The following is a 26,005-nucleotide window of genomic DNA, read 5'->3' as shown; positions in this document are numbered from 1 at the left end:
ATGAAGGTGATGAAGAAACATGCACTTATTGTCAGAGGATCTCAGGTTTAGTTCTAAAATTGAATTGGGTGAAATACTTAGGAAATAAATTCGGGCACTTTAAGGTGACATCTGTACAGGCGCACATACGGTGCACAGAGCTTCAGGAAAAACAATGTGAATTCAAAACTACTCAAAATATACTAGTGGGGTCTGTTTACAAAAAGCATTTAAGAATTTTCTGAGGGCAGAAAAGTACTTTTGATTTTGAATTAAGTTTTTAAACTGTGTTTTTAGAAGACTGAAAATGGCTAAAAGGCGTGTTTTTGGAGTAATTTTTAGGTGTAAAACAACCAGTACAGATTCTTGAAAGCACTTAAAGGACTTGCATTACACATTTATCCTCATTTCTCCGTCATAAAATCTACGATCACTGCTCACATTTCACAGTTTTCCTGTGACGCGAGAAGACTGCGTGCCAGTCAAAAGCCTTGCGCTTAGGGGCTATATCGTGCTACAAATACCAGCGAGCATCATGCTTATCATCCCGCATCACTAACACACACACACACCAAGATCAGATGGCACCCTTAAAGAAAAGTTTTTTTCTTGCAGTAGGAAAAACAATTTTAGATTTGGAAGTTATGAAAACTTTAGAAAACTTCAATCTTGCAAACAGATGAAAAATGCTTCTTCATTACAGATCTGCATGCGCAATATTATTTTGGATAGTTAAAAAAAATCAATTTGACACATTACTTGCTTTGAAAAAGTGGGTACATAAGACCAATGACTAATTTGATAGTTATATGTTTATCATAATTAACTTTAGAAATTGCTGGGCTTACACAATCACCGAAAAACTGTTTACTCAAATATTAAGATATCTTCTTCCAGTCAAAGCATGTTAGAGTCATTTGAAAAGCACATCAAAACAATTATAATGAACATACAAATCATACATGTGATAGAGTGGTTCCCGAAAAAACACTATGAAAAAATTTTTAACATTATTTAGTGATAGGCGAAAAGTATTAATTAATGTATACATAAGTAGCTCTTAAGTTCTTAGAAAAAGGCATCATGAACGTTATAAGTATGATGAAGGCACTTTTAAAAGTTCATTTTTGTATATTGTGAAATTAGCATTTATACTGCAGGTATATTACATTCCTCAATTTTTGTAAAATAAATATTCACATAAACAAATATCTACAAAAAAAAACCTCTTCTTCAAATTTGTACAGATAGCTTTTGTCCCATACTTTTCAAATCAAAACCACAAAAAAATATAATGCTTATTTAGTTATTTTACTTAAAAAAATCGGTAGTGCTAGCAAATACTGAATCACACATTTAATTCATAGAATAATACAAAAAATCAACTGTATTAATTCAGTGGAACTTATATTTTTAATTAATTTCTGAAACATGCACATAACTTGACTATCAACAGAGACATGGCAATATCACAAATAATGTATGTCATGAAAACGAGTGTAGAGAACAATTACCAGAAAATCACCACATGGTTCAAGTAAAAAATTTTGAGGAGTAACAATTACCTGCATTACTGCTGTGGTTTATTGTGCTAAACAAAATGCAAGAGTGCAGCCTGTTTTCATCTTATTAGCAAACCGTACACCTTTCATCTGCGAGATGAGAAAATCTGCGGCAAAGATGATGGACATATCGTGTTTGTGTATTAAATGAAGAGGTGATCAGTCTTACATGACAATATAAATTAAAATATTTTAATTTTACATGCACATGTGTCGTACACAAACCACAAAGTACAAATATAAGGTGAGTCAGGTCCAAAATCTACCAGAAGGGTTGTTTCTTTCCAAAAGTGAAAAGATTAAATTTTTGCAACAATTTTTGAAAACTGTTCTAAAATATGAAGCAGTTACATGGCATTTTATAAAGGATATTTTTACAAATGATGAGCATTTTAAACTAATCAAGCTGGAAAAAAAGAAGCATTTATTTATGTTGAAAATGAGCAAAAAAATAACATTTAAAGTGTAAATTAACAAAACAGTAGCATCTATAGCAAGATGCAAATTTTTCCGGCCGCTACTAATAAGTACGGCGGGAGATTGGGTGAAAATTCAGGAGTCTCCCACCTAAAGCGGGAGTATTGGCATGTATCCCCACATTATATGATAATATACCCAATGATTTATGCACGCAATTTAAGGGATTGACATTTTTAATATGTTGTATTGAATTGTACATATGTGAAAGTGATGTTAAAGAGAGAATTTACTGAATAAGTTGAATCAAGATTGAGAACAATGTACCCCTCGAACATGAAAGTTTCTCTCTCATGCATCCATACTAAAATTCAGCTATCATAAAATTGCTATTTTACCAACAATTCCTGGGCTAAAAGAGTATGCAAAATTCCTCCTTTTTACACTTTCTGAATTTTATAAATTTCTTCCTTAGTTCATGGTCCCAAGAAGGGTAAGTAAACATGGGTTTTCACTTCCCATATACATGAAACAAAGGAAACTTGACAGAAGATAATTATAATTAAACGACCAGAGAACACTAACTGGTGTCGACGAATGGCAGGTGGTACCGAACGATGCTATTCGTGGCCTGGAGCTGCGAGCCCAGCTCCCTTTGCAGTTGGTAGTACTGATGCTGCAAGGAGACCAGCTGGTCGTTGGCAGAGTCCCTCGCCGCCGCCGCCTCCTGCAGCTCAGCTTTCTCCTGCTCCAGCCGATTTACCGCGACCTGCATGCAACACCAGTCTCACCGCCTCCACCCCTAGACTAATGTGTAGGGATGAGATTACATGGTTAATTGCGACAAAACCAAAATAACACCATTTAGCAACAAAATTTAACGAAAAACATTAAATCAATCATTCTTTTGACAAATCTTAACTCAAATTACAAAAATGTAATGTTTTATCGTGGTAAAATTATTTAATGTAATTTATTTAGCTGCATTTTGTTCTAAAATATATGACCTAAAGAATTATAAAAAAAAATTAATATTAGATATTGTTTAATCTTGCATGTCTTACGTTAGTAACAAGTTTTTACACTAAGGACGGCACATGTTTCAAACACAAAAATCTCTGATAAATTATTATTTTTTGAGTAGTTCTGTTTTGGACAGGCTTATTACTAATGATTTTACTGAATTAGTTTTAAGTGCATCAGTTGTCAATCAAAATGAGACTGTTTTGGTAAAATATGTATTAAGAAATAGTTTAGTTTCATATTTGTTGAATTATACTATTTTTGAATGAATAAAGACAATATATAAAAATTAAAACTATAACACTGAAATATCTGTTTTAAAAATGAAATTTTCATAGAAATAAAACGATAAAATCTTGTTCCTACTAATGTGTAGACAACATTTTATGGTTTTATTTTTAATCCAATTTTGTTCTAAAAATACAGGATTAAAGCATTATGGTTTTCATTTTAGTAAAAGCTGTTTTGTAATACTTACTCCAAACAAAATAGTTGTAAATTTTAAATGCTGCATTTTTTCGATGAAATAATGTGTTTGCTTAATATTGTTCTAAAACAGATAATTTCAAAATAAAAATAAATTAGCGAGCATTTGTGGTATGAAAGTGATTCAATAAGAGATGCACAACAAAACTAATTAAATTAATTTTTCCGATCCAAACCCTTGGTACAAATTTTGTCCAGAAATAATGACAGTCCTTGTATTTCAAACATTAAAAGATTAATGTTTTTATGATTTGAATTAAGTTTTGGTTAAATGCTGTTTAATTCCATGATTTAACTTTCATTTCAGTGCAACATGGTGTATTAACTTGCATTTCGGTGTTATACGGTGTTATGACATGCTTTTCTGTGTTTTTTCGGTTTTATTGCAATTCACTATATAATCTTGTCCCTACTAATGTGGATATATGCTGCACATGTGAGTCTTATTTACCTTTAATCAACTCCTGATTCTAGGCCCCCGAAATTAACACCCATCAAACCAACAACCTTTTACTGGGGAACCTTGAAAAATTTGGTTAAAAAAGTCAAACTAGTAAACAGTAACTCTCTTGCATTTATTTTGAGCACTGCATATTGCTATACTGTACTACACACAGTGCATGTTATCTATCTACCAAAACAAATGTATTCATAAAAATTAAATTCTATAAATACAAATGTTTACAAATAAGTTTTGAATAAATTTATATTTGCAGGAGTGAATAGAAGTACAGTTGTATATTTGTATGAAATTTCTTTATTTCCTAATTTGTGAACATATTTGTATTCGAAAATATGTGTAAATGGTGTAAATACTTAGTTTTGCATATTCGTATTTGCCTATCACACTATCAGTGAAAAAGCAAATGTAATATAATCTGGGTATTTGCAACAAAATAAAATTCCAATAAAATTACTGAAATAATAATAATATAGATATTAAGTATGTTAACGATCTTTTAACAGTTGCTCACAAGACATGCATTTATATGACTTGCATATACTGGTAAATTACCTATATCAGTATTCAAATGATATTTTACAGGTTTTCTTGTCAAATAATTTTAAAATGTATTATGTATTTAAAGTGTATTCAAAACAGCAACTATATCATGGCTTTGATTGTGATGACGATAGTGTCCTAGCCTCACAGTTTACACACACTACAAACAGAATTTACTCAGATCTATAAATGGGTAGTGTACACAAACGTGTTACACACACTACAAACAGAATTTACTCATATCTATAAATGGGTAGTGTACACAAACGTGTTTCGAATAAAAATAATTTTAATACGAACGAACTATCGATAAAGGAACAAATTGCCTTGGGCGCCAGTAAATTAGAACATAGGACAAAATGAAGACCATAGAAGTTAGAAAATACATTTAGTGCAAACTTGAACTAAAATTAAATAATTATTTTATTACATTACCAATCTCATAAAAAAAACCTCGAGTCATAATTAAACAAACAAAACCAAATATGAGATAACTAGAGTTGTTCAGTCTATGGTATTTCTTGAGTAATATCTGAATGTTAAACTAATACAAAAAAAATATTTAAAAAAATTAAAATTTAATTAATTCCTCTAAAGTGTTCAAAACGTAAAGTTTTTGGGGTTTTACTCCGGTTCGCTCACGCACTAGAGTCCTTCCTTCAAGACCTCTAGACCTGTGTGTAGCTATTATGATGTGTTTAAAATAAATTAATATTTTTATGCCAAAATGTCACAGTTTATTTAATTTATCAAGAAATTAGGAATGGAACGAACAATGTTTATTAACATCTGGAGTGATATTCACAGTAATATCACATTGGCGTCACTATACGTTGCGAACGCCGGCCGTACCTGATAGTTGGACGATTAATTACCGCCTCAAATTCCGCCGTAACACACGGAAAATTAATGCTTGAAACTGGCATTCAAGGTCAGTGCTGCTTCAACTAATCCTCTTGCGGAAGACGTATTTCTTACGACGAAAACACTGAATATTAACTCGCCATTTAATAAAATTCCCTGAGGGAATTAACACCACGATTAACAGAATGGCGTCATTTTTCACTCCCTTTTTTCTCTTAACTAAAAATCATTGTCAATTAATGACGACCAATCATGGCCGTGACACGTAAGCGTATTTGCCATGTCGACCAATTAAAGTTTCATTTTTAAATCTTGCATAGGCATATCGAAACTGTCCCTGTGCCGTGCAATTTATTCATATATGTGATTTTATTTGAAGCCTTTATGTGGATGCACATACATCATAACCCCATTATCCTTTTTTATGGCAAAAATGTTGTCAGTTTGTTTAGGTCATGTAGGTAAATAAATGATTTATGCTTTCAGTTACAGCTCTCACTAGAACACACGGAAGCCTGACGACGTTAGCGTCCGGAGAGGAACAAAGACAAGTCACCTTGAAGTTCTCCTCCGACTCGCTGGTGACTTGGTGTCTGTCCTGCAGCTCCTGCTCCAGGTGCCGGAGCCGGTCCGTGAGCGCACACACCTCCTGCTGGTGTGCGTCCTCCTTCTCCTGCAGCTGCGCACATGCGCACACACACACCGCTACACTCTGCACATCACCCTTCTCCCACCGACACACGTCATAACACTGGGCCCGTGTTCATTCCCTCGGCACTCCATTTCAGGAGCATACAGAGAAATTACAGGCTCCAGGAAAAATAACTTTGTATATAGACAAGATCTTATGGTTTTATTTTTAATCTAATTACATTTTTAAAACAGAGGTGTTCTGTTTTATTGTTTTTATTTTTATAACAGCTGTTTTGTAATACTTAAATAGGAGTAAAATTAATATGCTGCATTTGTACTGTAAAATAATTTTTAATAAATAGGAATAAAACTAATTAGTGAGAATTTATGGTTTATAATATAATTGATTCAATAAGAGATGTACAGTAAAACAAATTGAATTAATTTTTCTGATCCATGCACTTTGGTACAATACTTTGTCAGGAAGAAACAACATTCCTTGAATTTATAACATTAAAATATTTCTTTTTTTATAATTTGAATTAAATTTTGGTTAAATGATATAACTTCAATTTCAGTACTATATTGCATTTCGGTGTTATGTAATGTTTTGACATGCATTTTATATCCACTAGATCACTGAGAAGATTTAGGTAAAAACAATCCATTATCTTGTATGCTTCTAATTTTTTTAAACATGCTTTGGATAAAGCCACTCAAATGGTCAAAGGCTTCAATTTTTTACAGTGTCAGTATTGCAGAAAAGTGTAAATTGAGGGAAAACTTTTAAACTCCTGTAATACAGAAGTACATTTCCAGTATGCTTTCTTCAATATATTTTTTTTCACTTTACAGTAAAGAAAAATTTAATGTATAACAGCTTACTGTATAATATCACGTGCCATAAATACAAGACATAAAAAACCACAAAAAATTTAAATTTTATTTTGATTAAATTAATTCATCTTATTTGTATTATATGTAGGGATGGTGATTTTTCGTTTTCGCGAAATAGATGCGAAAATAAGCTAAATTATATTTTTTCCGTTATAAAATGCGAAATCTAGACTATTCCGAGATAAATGCGAAATCAAGGTAAAAAACATAGATTCGTCTTCACTCTACACAATTTATTTACCTATTGCATTTCGTTTCAGTTCAGTATCAAAAGAAACCATCATTATATGGCGTATTCAGCACAATTATCTTATTGTCACGTCATTCACAACTATTGTTCGTAAATATTGAATGAAGAATGGCCATCCGTGCCTCGCGAATGTAAACAAAGCAAAGAACAACTAGCTGGAAGATTGTCCGTCATCTTGCAGAGTATAAGTTTTTAGGCCACCATATTGCGACATCTCTGCTTCGCCACGCTAACAATATTTGTAAGTCCCATTTTCTGGCTGTGTTTCACGTGAAAGCCACGTTCTTGTGTAGTCTGTGAAAGGTGGTGTGTTTACAAATACGTGCATACTCGTAAATGTGTTGTATACTGTTATTTCTCGTGGTAAAAATGGGACGAAACGTAATTTCCATTCGCGATCGCATAAATAAATACAAAAGTGAACAGTTCTACAAAAAAGTTTGGAATATTTTAATGTGCAATTTATTTAATCGCCGTCTGGAGTGGAAAAAAAAAAGATGTACTTGAAAAGCACATTGAATCTGAGGGACATCAGGCTGCAAAAAAAAAAATTCACCGAGAAATCTGATGAAGAAAAAAAGTCGGTAAAACGGCAAGCAACGGTTTCTGGCATGATCGAAAACCAAAAGAAGGCGAAAATTGAAAAAACAAAAAAAAATTGATAAAAAAAACGAGTTTCAGTAACATTATTTGTGCACTCTACATCAACTATGGCCATGAACACGGCTAAAAAATATTTATTGTAATTTCAAGTATTCAATTTATTGCACTAATAAGTGCTAAATCTGTATTTCTGTGGTTGTTAATAATTAATATGTGTATTATTTAATGCTTTTTAAAAACATACTTTTTTTCAGTAATATAAAATGAGAGAATTGGCTAAATCTTGTTTTAAAAATGCTACAAAATGCTAAATTTCAAATTCAAAATGCTAAATGTTATTATTTTAAATGCTATAAATCACCATCTCTAATTATATGGTTAAATAAGAATCTACAAAAATTGAGTTGTTTAAAAGTTTTTGAATGAGAATTTACACATCAAACAAATCTCTACTTTTGCGAATAACCTCAATTTTAGTTGACCTTCTATAACTACATATGTAGTAAATAAATATTACGAAACAAAAATATTTTTTATCACCTTAAAATAAAATGTAAATAAAAACAGTGTTCCAAATGTGACACAAAACTAACGTAGTGTACATATAATTACACTAACCACGAAAGAGTGCAGGCCTTTAAATTAGTTCAATCTGCAAAAAACAAAATCCGCACGTTGAGTGTAATTGGCGAACTATCAATATTGATACTCCACTACATGCACACACTCTATACAGGCATCAACCTAACCAAATATGATGACAACCAGTGCTCCACTGCGGTGACAGCACAGATAATTGAAAACATCCCTGAAAGAAAATTTTCACATCAGATAGCTTCGTATTTATGTTATTAAATAAGTAAACAGTAATTTCCTAATGAATAATGTATTTCAACAAAATAAATCAGTTTCATACAAGAAACAAAGTTTTTGGTCAACTTCAACATCAGGAATAATACGTATATCATACATCATACATCTTATGGAGAAAATGGTGCAATTGAAACATTTGATCATATTTGATGGGAAATAGTATTGTGTGAGAAAGTCTTAAGTGAGTTTTATTTAAATAAAAATCAGGTTTTTTTACGTAATAAACGAGACATGAATAGTGGGAAGAAAGTAGTTTTCGCTGTGTAAATTGACAAAAAGTATATAGCATTGAATTTAATGACACGTAAATGGGACCTAAAGAAAATGTTAATAGCGGGAAACGTAAATACCTAGAATGCAAATACAAGATTTCACTCTAACACTTAGTTTTATTAGATCTTAAATACACGTGAAATTAATTTTGGGCCACAATAGAACTTCAAAATACATATTATCCAGTATTTCATTATATACAAACAAATTAACACTGAACTTCTTATTCATGTTGTCAGGGATTTAAACAGGATTTTGGATTAACCAATATTAAATTAATGAGGTTTCACTGAAGTTAATTCTTAGTGTATATAATTTTGAATCGAATACAAATAGTTTATTATTCGTATTTGAATATTTGCAAATGCTTATCAAAATGTAAACAAACCAAACAGAAGGTGGTAAAAACAGCAATTTGAAAAATTATGAAAACAAAAATTATCAAGTTACTGTCCTCTGTACACTTTAACTAGTTCAATAGGTACACTAAATAACCCAAATAAACTAAAATATTAAGAAAAAATTATAATTCCAAAACTTTTTTAAATGACATAATACATAAACATTTCTAATTAAGTTTTTTAACAGTATATTTAACATAGTTTTCAACTGTAAAAATTAGTTATCAGCTATGACTGTCTTCTTTACAGTTACAAATGAAAAATTATTTTTTAAAAAATTAAGAGCTTTCAAAGCATAAAAAAAATACATTTTGCATTTTATTTACAATATCAACACAGGCACAGGCTTTACTGCAGTCACTCAAACTCATTACTACACTGTTGCTAGGCACATGATCAGTAATGGCTCATTTAATTCAGCTGGCTAATGGCAAACTATCTACATACTTTAATGTGATACTAACCAGAGATAGCAGACGAGCATTTTCCTCGATTTTGTTATGAAACTCTTCATCCAGGACATGGTTCGAGCTCTCAGCTGTGTATCCAGGATCTCCGGAACCTTTGCCCCTACCTTTTCTCGTCCGACTCTGCAAAACAAATACCATACCTGGTTCAGCTCTTTCAAACAAAAGCAAATGGGTGCATGTACTTATGTACACTCATTAGAAGTTATACCTACTTACTTGGCAAAGTAAAAAACTAATTTTAATTTTGCATGCAAATAATTAATAGAAATAGAATAATAAAAGGACTGGAGTGATATTATAAATACGGTTAGTAAAGTATCTCAATCAAATTTAAAAATTTAAATAAATATTCAATATTAATATAAAGACGTGTATAAAATTAATCATTTAATTTAGTAAAATAATTGAGAAAAATGTTACTAATGGAAATCAATGAATTTTCTGAATGTTTGTTCTAATTTATAATTCTAATTATTTATTAAATAATAATGTAATAATTATAATACAAATAAAAAATACATACGTGAACATAACCACACTTATAAATGTACATTTGAAAAAGTTCATGAACAATTTCTATCACTTTTATAATAAATAAATGTTTTTAATTATATGAACCAGTATTCAATATCAATCACTAAAGTATATGATTTAAAAGCATATATAATTTTTATTTGTATGTAGCCTTTTTTCATCCTGTCAGTTTTTGTTGGATGGTGCATGAGCATCATAAAAATTCACTCTGAACATTTTTTTATAATGCATCTAAATAAGTATAACTTCAAAAATAAACTTTATTCTGAATAAAATAATACAGTGAATGGTCTTCAATACAACACGTTCGCAACCCGGCCTTTCCTGACAAGTGAATTTTTCAGCATTACTGAATGTCATTATAGTTTTCACAGGAATACCAAATGTGAAAATGTGAAATGTAACCAAATACAAAACAAGAAACCGTACTCAAATGAAAACCGACAGAAACAATAGACTCTGAGAGAAGTGAAAAAATCACCAGCACAGTAATGTAACCTGGTGGCAAAAGTCAACAGCAGAATCCACCTGAAAAAATCTGAACATGAGCGGCTCACAAGTACCAGATTACAGAATTTGCCATACCCACAGACATTAAGTTTTACAGATACTGGATTTACAATTACATTATGTGATAATGTTTTACACAACATTATATGGTGTTAACATTTACAGTCAGCTAACCTTAAGTTCACAACATGTGCAGCCTGTTACCGTAATAACTAGAAGCATAAAGGGTGAGTTTTGTAAGTAAAGCGACCAATTATGTTATAATCTGCTGGGCTAGGTGGAGGAGGGTTTTAGCTTCAAAACACACCCGGTCTCAGTCACCTCTGAACTGCCAAGAGTCAGGACGTGCGTTCCCATAAGTTAATGTAACACAGCATGATGAATCTTTTTGGAGCAACATTACACTATAGAGTTTTGCATTAAATTTGAGAAGTATACCATCAAAATGTTTCCTTTAATTCAGCATGCCATTGGGAGTGATCGCCCATACAAGTTTTCTGAAGGCACAAGCCCTTCAAGGAGGGCTGAGCGGAGATCACCGACGAACCCAGCAGTGGACGTCGATCAACCTCCCGATCAACGAAAATGTAATGTGTGTGCAAGATTGTTTGAATTATGACTGACATTTGAGCCTCCAATTGATAGCACAATCTCTAAACATGATGAAAACAACCGTTTATCGCATTGTAACCAAAAATTTGAACATGAAAAAGGTGTGCGCCAAACTGCTGCCAAAAATGTTGACAGGACGAACAAAAGGACATGCTAGTGCTTCGGTGCCAAGTACTCTTAGATATGTGTGAAAATGATTGTTAATTTTTTTAGCTCAGTTATAAATTACTATATGAGTTCTTAAAATGGTTCATGTGCAATAAGAATTCCAAAGAAACACATCTTCTGAAATTCATAATGTGTTGGGAGATTTGGCAACAGCACACACCAAAAGCCATGCACTGCAAGCTAAGAGCGAAATGGTTTATAGTGCAAGGCACCATTCATTACTGATCCACAAGATGACATATCCACTGTAGTCATCTGACTACTTAGTATTTAGAAACATCAAACAAGTAAATATTAATGTGGAAAAGATTTAAGTGCTGTCATTTTACAGCTCGTCAATTCAGGGATATTGGTAAAGAAACCAGTCTTGGGCTACAGTAAGGAATATCATGCCAGCATTTGCCTGGAGAACTTAAAAACCTCAATTACATCTGCAAGGCATTATCCCAGTGGTTTTCAAAATGTGCGCTCTTAAATTTTCCAGGTGCACCCTGTGGTATTCCAAAGAAATGAGTCAAGATATAAACATTAATATACTAGGGTTATTTTTTTTTCAACCTCCGATCGGCTGTAATAAAAAAACGGGAATGAATTGGGAAATTATTTTAATGTCAAAAGAAACGTACATCTTTACTCTATTTTTCCACATAATCACCGTGCAGATTGAGGCATTTGTCGTACCAATGCACCAGCTTTCCAATACCCTCTGCATAAAATGATGCCTCCTGCCTATTCAGCCACGTTTTAACACACAAAACACATTCGGCGATGGATTTCTGCTGCAGTGTGCCCTTCTGCCTGTAAGAAACGGATGACTCCACGCAGCTCGCATTTCGCCGTACAGTTTATCGTTGCAGCCATGTTGACATTCCCATAACCAAGCTTCAACTGAGGTGTGAGTTGGCCGCTCCACATGGTTGCTGGAAGGGGGTAAACACTACGAGACGTGTCGATTCGTGTACGAGCGATTAGGGTATCGATTAATGGGCATGCCATGGAGAAATGAAACTGTAATCACACTGCAGGGCACTGTTAAAACGTGGCTGAATAGGCAGGAGGCATCTTTTTATGCAGAGGGTATTGGAAAACTGGTGCATCGGTACGACAAATGCCTCAATCTGCACGGTGATTGTGTGGAAAAATAGAGTAAAGATGTACGTTTCTTTTGACATTAAAATAATTTCCCAATTCATTACCGTTTTTTTATTACAGCCGATCGGAGGTTGAAAAAAAAAATAACCCTCGTAGTTACTCAATTATGCCATTTCATTTAAATATATATAAATGGTCCATATAATAAAAAACATGTTTTTATTGTAAATATTAGTGATAAAAATTGTGTTCATAAAAGTTTTTAAGTGTTTCCGTATGTATAATTCACCTGCATCATATTATTTTTAAATAATTAAATTTAATTAATTAGAATAAACATTTAGCTAATTTATTAATTTCCATTATTAATTATTTTATATTGATTATTTTACTAAATTAAATAATTAATTTTATATTGCATATATTTTTTTTAATTTTATTGAACTTATACATTATCAACAACATTAATTATATAACTTCAGTTCTTTTTATTATATTTCTATTAATTGTTTGTGTGCAAAATTAAAATTAGTTTTTTACAGCAAATATGGACGTAGTTATGCAAAAAGGAACCAACCCACATGAAACCTATTCTGAGTATTTTGAAGTTAGAGTTAATTATAAATTGTAATTCTCGTATTGATAACATAATGTGGGTATAATTTTAATGGTCTAGTATAAATACTGATATAAAAATAGCAACGACGGTACGATCAACCTTGTACTTTTTAAATATATTTTCAAATAAAATATAACAAAATTGTGGGTTGGTTCCTTTTTGCATAACTACGTCCATATAACGTCTAATTCACGTACAGAAGTACACTACACACACCCATTTTGCTACGTCGTATTACTTTTTTTATTTTTTTTCTCTGTGTAAAACTGAACACGGTGGACATAGAGAAGCACCGAGGGGCATGCGGGGAGCGCTACCTGGGCCACATCCAGCTCGTCCTGCAGCACCGCCACCCTCTTGGCCAGCTGCTGGTTGCGGAACGTCAGGCCGTCCATCTCCTGCTGGGCCTTGCGCACGCGCTGCTCCTTCTGGCGCGCCTGCTCCCGGAGCTCCGCCACCAGGCCGCGCTCCTCCAGCACGGCCGCCTTCAGCACGCCCGTCTGGGCCCGCATCTGCACACACGCACCGCTCACCATCCTAATACTGGCTGGTGAGTCGCAGTGTGCCGCAGTCTTCCAAGCTCTCCCTAAGTAGATACACTAAAACCTGGATTTCTAGGCACACGACACTCGCAGCCACTAATGCGTCCCTACATCCATTAGCTTCAGATCCGAGTTTTATTTTTGTTTGTATATATAACATTACTTCAGAATTTTTGGCATAAGATTTGTTTCAAACGTTATAAGCATAAGTGATACATCAAACAAAGACATGTAAAATCTTTAGTAAATATTACCGAAAGGTGAAATTAATCTTACAGGGGTATTTAATGCTCATTATAAGTATTTTTAATATTTTGAGATTCATAACAAAAATTTTATTTTGACTGCTAACATTCATAACATCCACGCTATATTAATTTTTTTTAAATTGGTGGTTGTTATTTCATTTTGCTGAATATTCATAGACTTCATGACTTAAAAAGGTTACGTGCACAACAGTATGACTGTCAACAGGTGGTGCTAGCAGTAAAAGTATTCCAATACTATCCATCCCTTAGAAATGTGACCTCCACATTGTGGTTGCTATGGATGCATCCCTGTGTACTCGAATACAGCTAAAGTTTCTCTTGTATTTTACTAACCTTGTTAATATGTAAATTCCAAAATATTAAATAAATTGAGTGAAAATTACCATCCCAAACCTTTTGTCTTAAAATTAATTAACTGCTTTCAACACAGTTAACTATTCAAATTTAAAAGAAAACTCATCTCTTATTATCTTATTGTTAGTGATGTTACAACATCTGTCAGAACCTGACAGTCATGTTTTCAACAGGGTTAGTCAAAGCTGATAATGAAATGTTGCAAGATGTCAGAAAAAAAAACTGACACTCTTGTTTTAATTACATATGTTGATAAAATAACTCCAAGATTAAAAATAAAGTAATGAACATGATATAAATTTTCCTAAAGGAATTGCTTACTTGTAAACTTTTTGTACTGCCTCTCATGGATACACTATTATTAACGCTGTCCTACAAATAAATTGCCTCTGTTGCTGGCACACCAGGGCAAGACTATCCTAAGCACATGCTGCTTATATGGTCATACTTGGCTGCTTAGAAATTTATAAGAGGAAGAGACTAAATATAATAATTTCAGAAGAAAGTTTTTCATGTTACACTGCCACACAGCATAAAATTGGGTTTCCGATGCACGTGTAAAGGCGTACAGGGCTTGCCCACATTTTTTATTTTTTAAAACTGGGTTTTAATCCATTTACTTAATTTTGTTCATCTATGTAGAAATTATATTTACTCTTTAGATTCTAATGGTTTAGACAGTATTGAAGTTAGCAAAATCTTAGGTCTAACTTCCTCTTTGCTACTTTTTTTTAATTGTCTATTTAATGTAATGTTTTGTATGTAAGTATTTTTTATGTTTTAAATTATGTTATTCTACATATCTGGTTTCAGAATTTGACATGTGAAATCATGTTTTATGACATCAGTGTAATAGTCAATTTTTGCCTGCCATGTTTCAACGTTTTGGTAGGTGCAAAACCTATTGTTTAAAAACAACTGCAGTGTTTAAATTGTATGCAAATGCTGCTAGTATGTATATTGTATTGTGTATTTGTCTGTATTTGTTTCACTTGTGTGAATGGTATATTCTCATATGTGAAATAATTTGTCCTTAACTGATATTAAAATACGTAGTACAATTCAACACTATTAATCAGTATAAAGTTTGTTTTGTATTACATCATATGTCCTCATACTGAAAATTTCAAAAGGGTAATATAAATACTATGTATTTATTGTTGTATTGTGATACAGACTAGCAGCACTTTACCAAATTGTAGTAGCTGTATGAAAAGTTAAAAAACAGTATATTGGCACGTACTGAAAGTAGTACACCAAGATGGCTTATATTACACTATTTTCAGATCGAGATGCATGTGGACCACAAGGAATGCACATGCGTTAACAACACTTCTCTACCCATTATAACAATAATTATGTTTATTTTCATGCATATAATCATGTTTAATTACATGTGTATTTCTATGAAGACTGCTTTGAATTTATTAATAGACCTTTCATTTAATATTACACGGTTAACAGACAGTTTATTGTACATAAACGCAACCAACATTGAATACAACATCCAGTTCCATGACGAATACTGACCTTAGAGTATTCTGTAGCCAGTTTCTGGTACTTGGCATGCAGATCACTCACTGTTTCCATCACGGGCTGAAACAATAACATACAACTGAAATAACCAACTTTGTACAAATAAATACAGAATGTCCCATAAAAGAAAGCCCCAGTTGTTTCAATGGTATATTATAACTGTTTAATTTAAACTATTTATGACCAACATTAAATTTAAGGTAAACTAACCTACGTAGTTTTTTTTTTTTAACAAATGTTCAATATTTGCATGTTTAGTTATAGAGCACACATCCAACCCAAATCCAATTCTTCCCACACTTTGGTTTGGTTAACAAGTCCGGAGTAATGGAAGCAATAGCCTCTTCAATTCTGTGTCTCAACTCTGGCAGATCATTAGGTAGCAGTGGAACGTAGAACACAATCTTTTATAAAGCACCAAAGGAAAAAATTGCATGGCGTTATGTCAGTTGAACGTGGAGGCCTGCAAAAAAGAACTCTGTCATCTCGACCATCACTACCAATCCAACAGTCAGGGACTTTGATGTTCAACCACTCTCGTACAAAGATTCCAATAGGAGGGGCACCATTCTGTTGCCAAATAAAAATTACAGGTTCACCCTTTACTAATTAGGGACAGAGCCATTCTTTCGCTTTGCATGCGAGAAAACATCAAAGCAGTATCTTTTATGGACATACTATACATACTTTCATTTTAGTATTGAATATAAATAGGTATTGAAGTTGCCAACCCAGGCTAGATTTTCTAATAATGGTTTGTTTCTGAAATGTGGGTACTTACTGGCTCTCCCACTATTTTCACCACCATCACCCAGATACTAATTAAATGCAAACCTAGAGGTAATTGGTAAAACTTGCAAAGTCTTCTAGTTAAAATCAAATGTGAATGAAAATGTTCTGACTAGCAGCAATATATGTTGCAGTCACCGTGCAAACTTGTTGAAGAGAAGTGATCGTACTTGCATAAATTACATGCACACAAATGTTTTGATTAGCATGTTTAACTAAAAATTAAAATAATAAGGTTGTAACACTGCCAGTATCATTTATGATTGATTTATATTTAGTATGAAATAAATTTATTGATACTATGCCACTTTAGAGATTAATTCATGGCACAATAACTTATTTTTCTAAATTCTAATAACCTGAAAAATTTAGTATGTATCATGAATTTTAAGAATTATTATTTTATTAACGTGACGTCTAATAAATCGATGAACGCCGGCTGCACGCACAAAAAGTGTCCCGTTACGCACATTGTCCCATTACGCTGTGTCCCGTTATGCTTATTGTATGCTTGCTCTGCATCTATCTCTCTTCCACTCAATTAGAACAACCATCGAGTTGACTTTTTCGAGGCACATTAAACTTTAAACACTCCCATTTGTTTCCTATTTTTCCTATCATCGTCCTATCCTTAACAGAATAACAAAGATTGGAAGAAGTTATATAGCAAACATGTATAGAAGTTATAGTTAAAATAATTTCTTTGATAAAGTAATAAACATATTTGAATTAATGAGTGCAAATAAAAGTAAATTTATCAATTAAATTGTAGATTTTATTTCACTCCTACCTGGCCATAACTTATTTATATTAACAATCCCTGTCTTTATGGAAACAGCATAGGCTGCACTATATTTCTAAGGATCTCTTGAGAAAATAGGATCAAGTTACAGCCAAGATCAAAAGAAACATGATCTGGGATATCTCTTGTAGAAAATATTCTCCACTAAGTTATTAAATAACACCATAAATTTACATCAGTATTTTACATTACGGGTAATAAGAGTAACAATAATTTTATAATAACTGTTAACCCAAAAATACAATTTTTCACATCTGAGTACTTTAATATAACCTCTACTTAAAATGGTTATTATGGGGAACCACTATTTTAAATGTAATGAGCTTTTACAAAATAATTAGAAAACATGCTAAGAAGTACTAATATGCATTTTGTAATTTTCAAAATAATTTTTTTACAAAATGTAGTAGTATTCAAAATATTCCCAACCACTCATTTAAATGGTAAACTCGGAGGAAATTATTCAAAAACATGTAAGAAAATATTTTAATGTAGTTTGGAATTTAAAAAATAATTTCAGAAAAAGTAGAATTACGTTCAACTTAAACCTAACTGAATTCGATTACTATATAAGTAGTATACTTTACTCGTCATTTGAGCTAAAGAAGACAACCTCCACACCTGTCTAAGATTTAGTGTCTCTTTAGCACCAAATCACAACAGAAAATTTAATTAGAATTTTTAATTTTTATGACCATAAAACCTCTCTCTCGGGTGCAGGCAAAATTAAATAAACTGTACTGGGCATTTGAATATACGATTAAAGGTAGGATTTTGGAGTAGCATTTCAAAAATATTTATGAAACTTTTTAACAACTTTATTTTCTAACTAACATCTTTCTCACAAATTGCAAACTCATTTACAACAGTTCTTTCTTGAGTCATAAAAATTGATCGTGAAAAAGGGTATTACTAAAAATATACTAATTACAAAAAAAAATTGAAATGTTTATAAACAATTTACAATAAAAAAAACACTTAAACCAGCTAGTAAATCATATTACTTCCTGTTTGTTCATGCCACCTCAATTACAATTTCTGGTCACACTTCCAGACTCAATTATAAATATGTTAACAGCCAATAAATACAACAAATATATTTATAAATATTTTACAGTTACGATAGCCATATATTAAAGAAAACGGGAGTTCCCAAATTTATTTATTCATTATTTATGCATAATCATTCTTATGAATAATTAGTTTCAATAAAAATTTCAACATTTCTCAACAGTCCTCACTCGGGGGGAAGAGTCTGCAGTCTGATGCGCTCACTAAAATTTAATGGGGGCGCTTCGCTATTTGCTTTGCAACTTCACCGTCGGTTACTAATGTAAAACAGTCTCTCGTAGCCATATTCTCAACAGTTTACAATCAGTCAATAAACTTCTTATGCGCGCATATTACTCCGCTAATAGCAGCTTTTTTACAGCTAAGTATTGCACGCAAATTCAGTCAGTGTGAAATACTTGGTTCGTGTGTTAAATCCACATCGCTGAGTTTGGGATCCCAAAATTTGTTCCAACAAAAAAAAAGTAAATGTCCATGGTCACTTAGATGTTTCTGTCCTCTCCGCCTCTTACCGTAGCAGCAGTACAGCTAACTCCAGCTTAAGTACTCCAACGTAAGTTGGATTCACGTAAGAGCCGAACATGCACATACCGACGTAGTAGTTACCGCTGGAAAACTTAACACCATTGTATCACTCCCGACGTAAGCTTATTACTCCCAGTATGCTTATGTATATATATGTAATGCTAACGTGATAAAGATTTCATTATACCAGCACAGTTTCCCGACCCGGCACCCGAAACATGTCTGTAAAACGCAGAGTTGCAGCAACTGACATGGATGATGTTCATTCCGCAAGCCAGCCACGACTCACTCGTCCTCTCCACACCTCTGATTTCACGCCCTCTAGCACCTAGCATCGCACTTCACTTCTGCTCCCCTCTTTTCTTGCAGAGGTTAACCATTTTAAGTCTCTTTAAAATACGTTCAGCCAATTTACTAAAAAGAAAATACTGAAAATAACTTTATAAAATGATTAAGTTTTAAACTTGAATCAAGTGACACAGCATTTTTAAAGCTTCTGGAAGTCATGGCCTTCGGTTGGAGGATAACAGCTAACCGCAAAATTAAAGAGTAAATAAACCACCTAAAAATAAAATACAGCTAAAACATCAGAGGCCATTTGCATCTAAATAAAGAAATTTTAAAAAAAGAGTGGCTTAACAAAAATAATTTCATATTAAAAGGACCTAGGAAAATGAAAGTGGCACACACGCCACAATATAAAAGAACAAACATGGTTAACTTATACATGTCTGCAGCATCAGTGAGACAACCACAATCCCTTGCCATGTCATTTCACTTGCTGTCAAAAGACAATCGGTAAGAAAACAACTAAAATTATATCAGTCTATAATCACTAATAATTAGTTCATGAAAGTCTTGAATAGTATCTAATAAAGTTATTCAAATAAATAAATCAGAGCTAAAATGTTAAGTTTTTTTAAATTTTTGCAAAGCTACAAAGTAAGATAATGCTTATTAATGCAGCTGTAATATTCTTATGACTCAGCTTTTACGTAAATAAAATTACTAAATTACGAAAATGGTGTTTAAAAGTATTTCTGACATTCATAGTTTAACCTTGAAAACAGCGTTCCTTCTCGTTTCTCAAAAATCACAGTTTATACCTTACATTACAATACCTGTGTATTAATGTATCCGCTGCCAATTTTTGCTTCTGTGTGGGTCTCAATGTGTGTGATTTGAAAACTTAAGTCAAATCATGAGAATGGTCCATTAGGTTATGTTAGCAACATTAAAAATACTTAGAAATATTTTTGATGGTTAGTTAGATTAGTATAGCTACATTAAAAATACTGTAAAATATTTTTAATGGTTGCTTAGGAATTACCAATTTAAGATGTAACTATAATGACCCAACCCACTGTTTGCATGATTTCATAGTATTTGTAATGTAGCTAACTTAATCTAATCAACCGTCCACACTAATTTAAAGTATTTTAATGTAGCTAATATAATCTAATCGACCATTTGTAATACTTACACCGAACACGCATGAAAGCGGCCTCAGAACAAACTGTTGTTAATGTTCAGGTCCTGTGATTCTCCATGTACAAAAACTTTTTTATAAAAATGTGACGGCCGCATCAATGCACATGCATTGTAATGTAAGCTCTAAACTGTGATTTCTCAGAAACCACAATGAATTAAGAAATGCTGTTTTTAAGGTAAATATATGAACAACTTAGGTGTTTAAAAAAAGCAATTCGTAATTTTATTTTATTTACGGACAAGTTGTGACATAAAAATATTACCCATGCAACTATAAGTTGGTTTCAATTTTGAAACTTGTTTGGCCCACGTCACATCTGATGTCACTCATGCGTGCTGTTTCAATACGGTCAAGATGGCCAACTTTTATTTTATGGCTGACAGATTCAACAGCAGTCCTGCAAAGAGCAGGAGATACATTATCTGTGTGATGTTCGCAAATAATATTTATAATGGTTGTACACAATATGCAAGGAAAAATGTATTTCCTAGTAAAAAAGATTAAAACCATGCATTTACAAAAAAGTAAATAAAGTTATTTTTCATGCAGACCTACTTTTAATGACAGATGAATGCGTATGGTGTTTTAACAACTTGTAAACATATTACGGTTCATTACTTTAACCATAATTGATTAGGTCAAAAAGATTACAAATATTTATATATAGGTATATATTTTTTAATTTATGATCAGTAAGTTACAGATTAAAAACGTCAACTAAGCGAAAAAATTAAGTTTCGTTCCGCTTGTATTTAGTTATTTCTTACAATAGCTTAGATATTTATTAAAATGATTATCATGAATGCACATTATCCAAGCGCCAGAACAGCAAAGCAAATTGTAGCTCGCAAAGTTGAGACAAGTTCGGCACCGGCAGTGGTACAATCAAAACAATTTTCACCGTCCCACTATTACAAGACTTTTATTCTAAGTTTAACAGTTTTATCTAAGCAAATAAGTACACGCAATTGATGATTCATGTAGCTACTTACTGCAATTTTGAAAATGATTCACGAACACATAACCTATTCAAAATTCAATGAGCTAATGTTGAAACATTGTCATGTCGTAAAAAAAGACAGAAATTGATCTGTGCTTCTAAACAACATCAACTTCATCCCATTATGACACCTATTATTATGACACAAGAACCCTTGCCAATCATAATTATTAAAAACACTGAGATTCACACCCCCAACCAAAGTCATATACATAGGTATGGAAACATCCTATTCGTTGCCTTGGCATGTCTCGTTCGAATAGTGTAGCTAACGATTACTTACAAACTAAAAGCGGTAATAGTATTTAAGCCCATTTATAGCAATTTGTTTAATAGGCATAGCATATAATATTATTTCTAATTTCAACACAAAATATTGAATATTTTTCCAGATTTGCATTTTTTTTTGTGTGCTTGGTAGTGTCTAATCCGTAAGAACTCAATTTTTCACAACAATTGCCAGTCAAACTGAAGAGGTGGTAGAGAGTGCCTCGCTTTTGTATTACACCTGATTTTTATGTAGGATACAGCTCCAAACCTTCATGTTTAATCTAATGGAAATAAATTAATAGGAAACATATTAATGTACATTATTGTTATTTATTCATCTATGTTACAATTTATTAAATGCATGATTAAAAAAAGTATAATGCAGTCATAAAATATCTCAATAAGAATTTAAATTGGAACATCATTTTGTGGGTCTAAAGTGAAACTTAAAATGAAAATACAAAATAACATTCATTCACAGAAATAAGTCCAACATTTAATTAATTACAATGCCCAAAAATGTTTTAAATTTTGACGTCGACCAAAGTGTCGACCCAGCTCTCACAGCCCGTTATGCCACGCCAACGCCTTCTCCTGCCCTGTATTGCGTGTGCGACGATAGTGCTGTGCGGATAGAGCAGGGGAGCGAAGAGAGATTCGCGCGCCAGTGGAAATTTAATGTAAATATATAAGAACCGGACGTGACTAATTATTGTAAATATTCTTTAACATTCTTTACTGTAAATAGTTTATTTTATTATTTGAAGTGTTATGTATAAGTTATGTATAAATTTTTACTTGTTCACCAGGCGCCAAGGCCGTGGCTTCCGCCTGTGGCCAATGAGCGTGTTCCGCGGGCTTGCGGAGAGGGGAGGGGCGCGGGCACTCTGGCGTGCCAGGCGGGGAAGTAGGCAGTCGGCAGCTGGGCGCGGAAGACATCGGACATGTCTGCGCATCGCTCCAAGACGGTGTGCCGTTTCAGTGCCACTTTCAGGCACAAATGTATGATTTTAAATTTAATTTGTACTTTTTAAAGAAGGAAACCAAATAATAAATATGCATTTTTTTTATTTAATTAATTTTGTTTCCATTACTGTACACTCCGACGTAATCTTTGGCAAACCCAGTGCACCTGCGCTTGTTCGCAGGCTTCAATTAGATACTGTTTGCTGACGATTTGCGATCGCAGCATCTCGGCCGCGGTTCGCGTCACGTTTTCTCCATGTAACAGAATGACTTTCGTGCTAGCGAACGATACCCCAAGCCCACTGCTAGCAACTTTCATTTCTCGGAAACAAGCATACGTAAGGGCTTTGCCAGCACGTACTGGACTAGGTTACAGCCAGCGGCGAAGCCTCGGGATGGTCCACATGATGCCTTTCCCAGGCGATTTAGCAAATTAAAACCCCCCTGTGCTGTTACTATTTTCATAATGCACAGAAAGTAATGATTTATTTTAATGATACTATTATTTATAAAGTCTTATTATTTTGATTGTTATTATTATTATGAAATTTTATTATTTAATTTGTATATTGTTCGTCCGCAAATGTTATTTAAATATATTTTTATTAATTATGTATATCTACGAGAGCTATGCTCTATGACCTGAAATGGACTTATATGGACAGTCAATTGAGTATACCCCTCTAAGGACTAATGAACTTAACGAATAAACGATGATTTTATTCGGGGTATTACTTAAAGAAATTTTCATTGTTGGAAATTTTCGTTTTAAATTTACCGCATTTTTTGTGTTTTCAATTGTATTAATAAGTGTTATTTACGGTATTCCTATTGTAAATTACGCTAACCGATTTCGGTTTCGGCCAATGAGCGGCCGTGTTTTAGATGTGAGGCTGACGCCGATCGCCAATGCTCCTCTGTCGCATAGGGAAGCCTACATTTCACAAAGGGTTGAGGACCAACCCGAACATGCCCGAAGACTTCACCTTCGGCCAACTTCGGGACTTTGCTTTTATTTTCATAACAGCACGGCCATGTTGGTGGATATCAAAAACACTTATTAATAATAATTGTGAGGTTAAGTGTTTAATTCATAGAAAGAAAGTGCATATTTAGTAATAATCTCAAGATTATTATTCACTGTTATATTACAAGTATTCGTTATGTTCAGGATCTTTCAACGCACTAAATTAAAACAGCAAGCATGATGTACCTCGGGATCAAGTGAAAAACTTGGATATGCGATACTGAACTTTAACTAACTTTCAGATTTGCGTGTAAATTAAGAGATATGTATCATCATTTAGTTCATATTTTCTCTCTACAGGTTTTAAAGTTTAGCCTAGGTTGACGTAATTTTTTTCGTATCACGTGTCCAAATTGATCCCTTGGTTTTGTGGTACAAGATGCTTGCTGTTTTAATTTGTTACGTCGAAAGAGTATGGACATAACAAATACTAGAACATCACAAGACACAAATTATCTCAGATGTTGTGAAATAATTTTATTTGTAACTGTTTTACATTCATATATAAATTGTAATAACACAAGTTAGTATGCCCATGTTCTTTCAATGTACCAAATCAAAACATCAAGCAAAATGTACCACAGGAACTATGTATACAAGATCATGCCTTCTGGATCAAGGGATTAATTTGAATATGTTATACGGAACTTTTACCAATTTCACTTTCGGACAAGTATGTATCACAATATCATTATCACATTAATGACGACATTAACATGGCACATTTATGTCATTACCATATCTGCATTATTATGTGACTAGCATGATTATATGGGGGTTTTAGTTGGGGAGTATTCTAATGCTTGTTTTGCACAAAATATGTTTGTGTATTAAACTAGCTTTCTGGTAACGTATTTTATGCTATGGCCATGCTTATTCTAGATTTAGAACATACCTACTACAGTATATATTTTACCTGTGGTATCATATTCTATACTTAAGAACAAGCCCTTCCTGTACTAGTATAATATAACACCAGACTGAAGATATATTACATTTCATTATTATTTCTCAAGATATATATCTGATGTAACAGAAGCATATGAATGTCCTCCGTCCAAAAGTTTTTTTTCCAGTGTTTGTACTTTAAGAACGTACAGGTATGTGTGAATGCACAGGTATTATAATGTAAGCTTTAAACTTTGATTACTTGCTAACCTGTAGAAATTTAAAGTCTGTTTTCAGGATAAATTCAGGGCTATGACTAGTTTCAAAAAAAGTTTTTGTCTAATTTTTTTTTAGTTTGTGGAAAAGCCACAACGTAAGATTATTACCCACCTCTCTCCTAACAGCAAATAAAATGCACAGAGTAATTGTATTGTTTTGTGGCTTTTAAATAAATAAAGAAAAAAATTCTGAAAAACGTTTTTTCACATCCTGACATGTATCGAAATATTTCCCAAGAGAATGTTGAGGTACTTTAAGTTGTTTATCGTTTTTAAAACTGCACAAGATTTTATTAAGTTTGTTTTAATCAACAAAAGTAAGAAGAGTAAAAATTATAACTTTTTTTTTTTACTTCCTGATATGTTTTTCAGTCATTACCCAAGAGAGCAATACTTGCAGCAAGAAACACATAACTCCATATGTGACAAAATCTGATTATGAGGCCCTTGTTTTTATTGAAGCAAGCTTTTTGCAAGCACAGCAGGGACTCGCACATGGCGGCGCTTGCGATATCGCAATCATGAATGTTAAAACTATAAAACTATTGGTAGACTGCTTGATGTAACACAGTGCTGTCTTACAAAATGATTCCAAAGCATTTCAGGAAGCAAAAGGTATTTTGTAATTTTTATTTTCTTGTTTGCAAAAAATCTGATAAACTGTAAAATTACAATGAACACAAAACACTACTACTTAATTACTATAACATTTTATAAAATTATAAAAATAAACCACCTACTTTTCTGGCTGCTTGTCTTAAGTTTACACAAAAAATATTTACTGTTCTGCCATTAATCTCACTTAGTGTTGCAGCATACAGTATCGCAAAATGCAGTCACTACTACAATCACCACACATTTATATTCTATACATCTACCTGAGAAACATTAAGAGCTAAGTGCTGTTAACTATTGTTACCACTTGTG

General features: G+C 32.8%; 1 protein-coding gene across 1 annotated transcript in view; it reads right to left on the bottom strand.

Annotated features, from left to right (window-relative positions):
• Positions 1-21,882, bottom strand: part of LOC134531019 (protein phosphatase 1 regulatory subunit 21) — a 124,689-nt gene extending 102,807 nt beyond the window's left edge. Inside the window, exons 1-6 of the mRNA XM_063366461.1 lie at positions 21,642-21,882; positions 15,965-16,030; positions 13,587-13,781; positions 9,729-9,854; positions 5,891-6,013; positions 2,544-2,727 (exon numbers count right to left, since the gene is read on the bottom strand). Coding sequence (XP_063222531.1) covers positions 2,544-2,727; positions 5,891-6,013; positions 9,729-9,854; positions 13,587-13,781; positions 15,965-16,024 — 688 coding nt within the window. The 5' untranslated portion in view covers positions 16,025-16,030; positions 21,642-21,882. The remainder of the gene's footprint in view (positions 1-2,543; positions 2,728-5,890; positions 6,014-9,728; positions 9,855-13,586; positions 13,782-15,964; positions 16,031-21,641) is intronic.
• Positions 21,883-26,005: the final 4,123 nt, after the last annotated feature.

This window comes from Bacillus rossius, chromosome 3 (genome assembly GCF_032445375.1).
Source record: "Bacillus rossius redtenbacheri isolate Brsri chromosome 3, Brsri_v3, whole genome shotgun sequence".
Classification (NCBI taxonomy): domain Eukaryota; kingdom Metazoa; phylum Arthropoda; class Insecta; order Phasmatodea; family Bacillidae; genus Bacillus; species Bacillus rossius.
The sequence above is the reverse complement of the archived record's forward strand: the minus strand, read 5'-3'. Positions and strand labels throughout refer to the sequence as shown.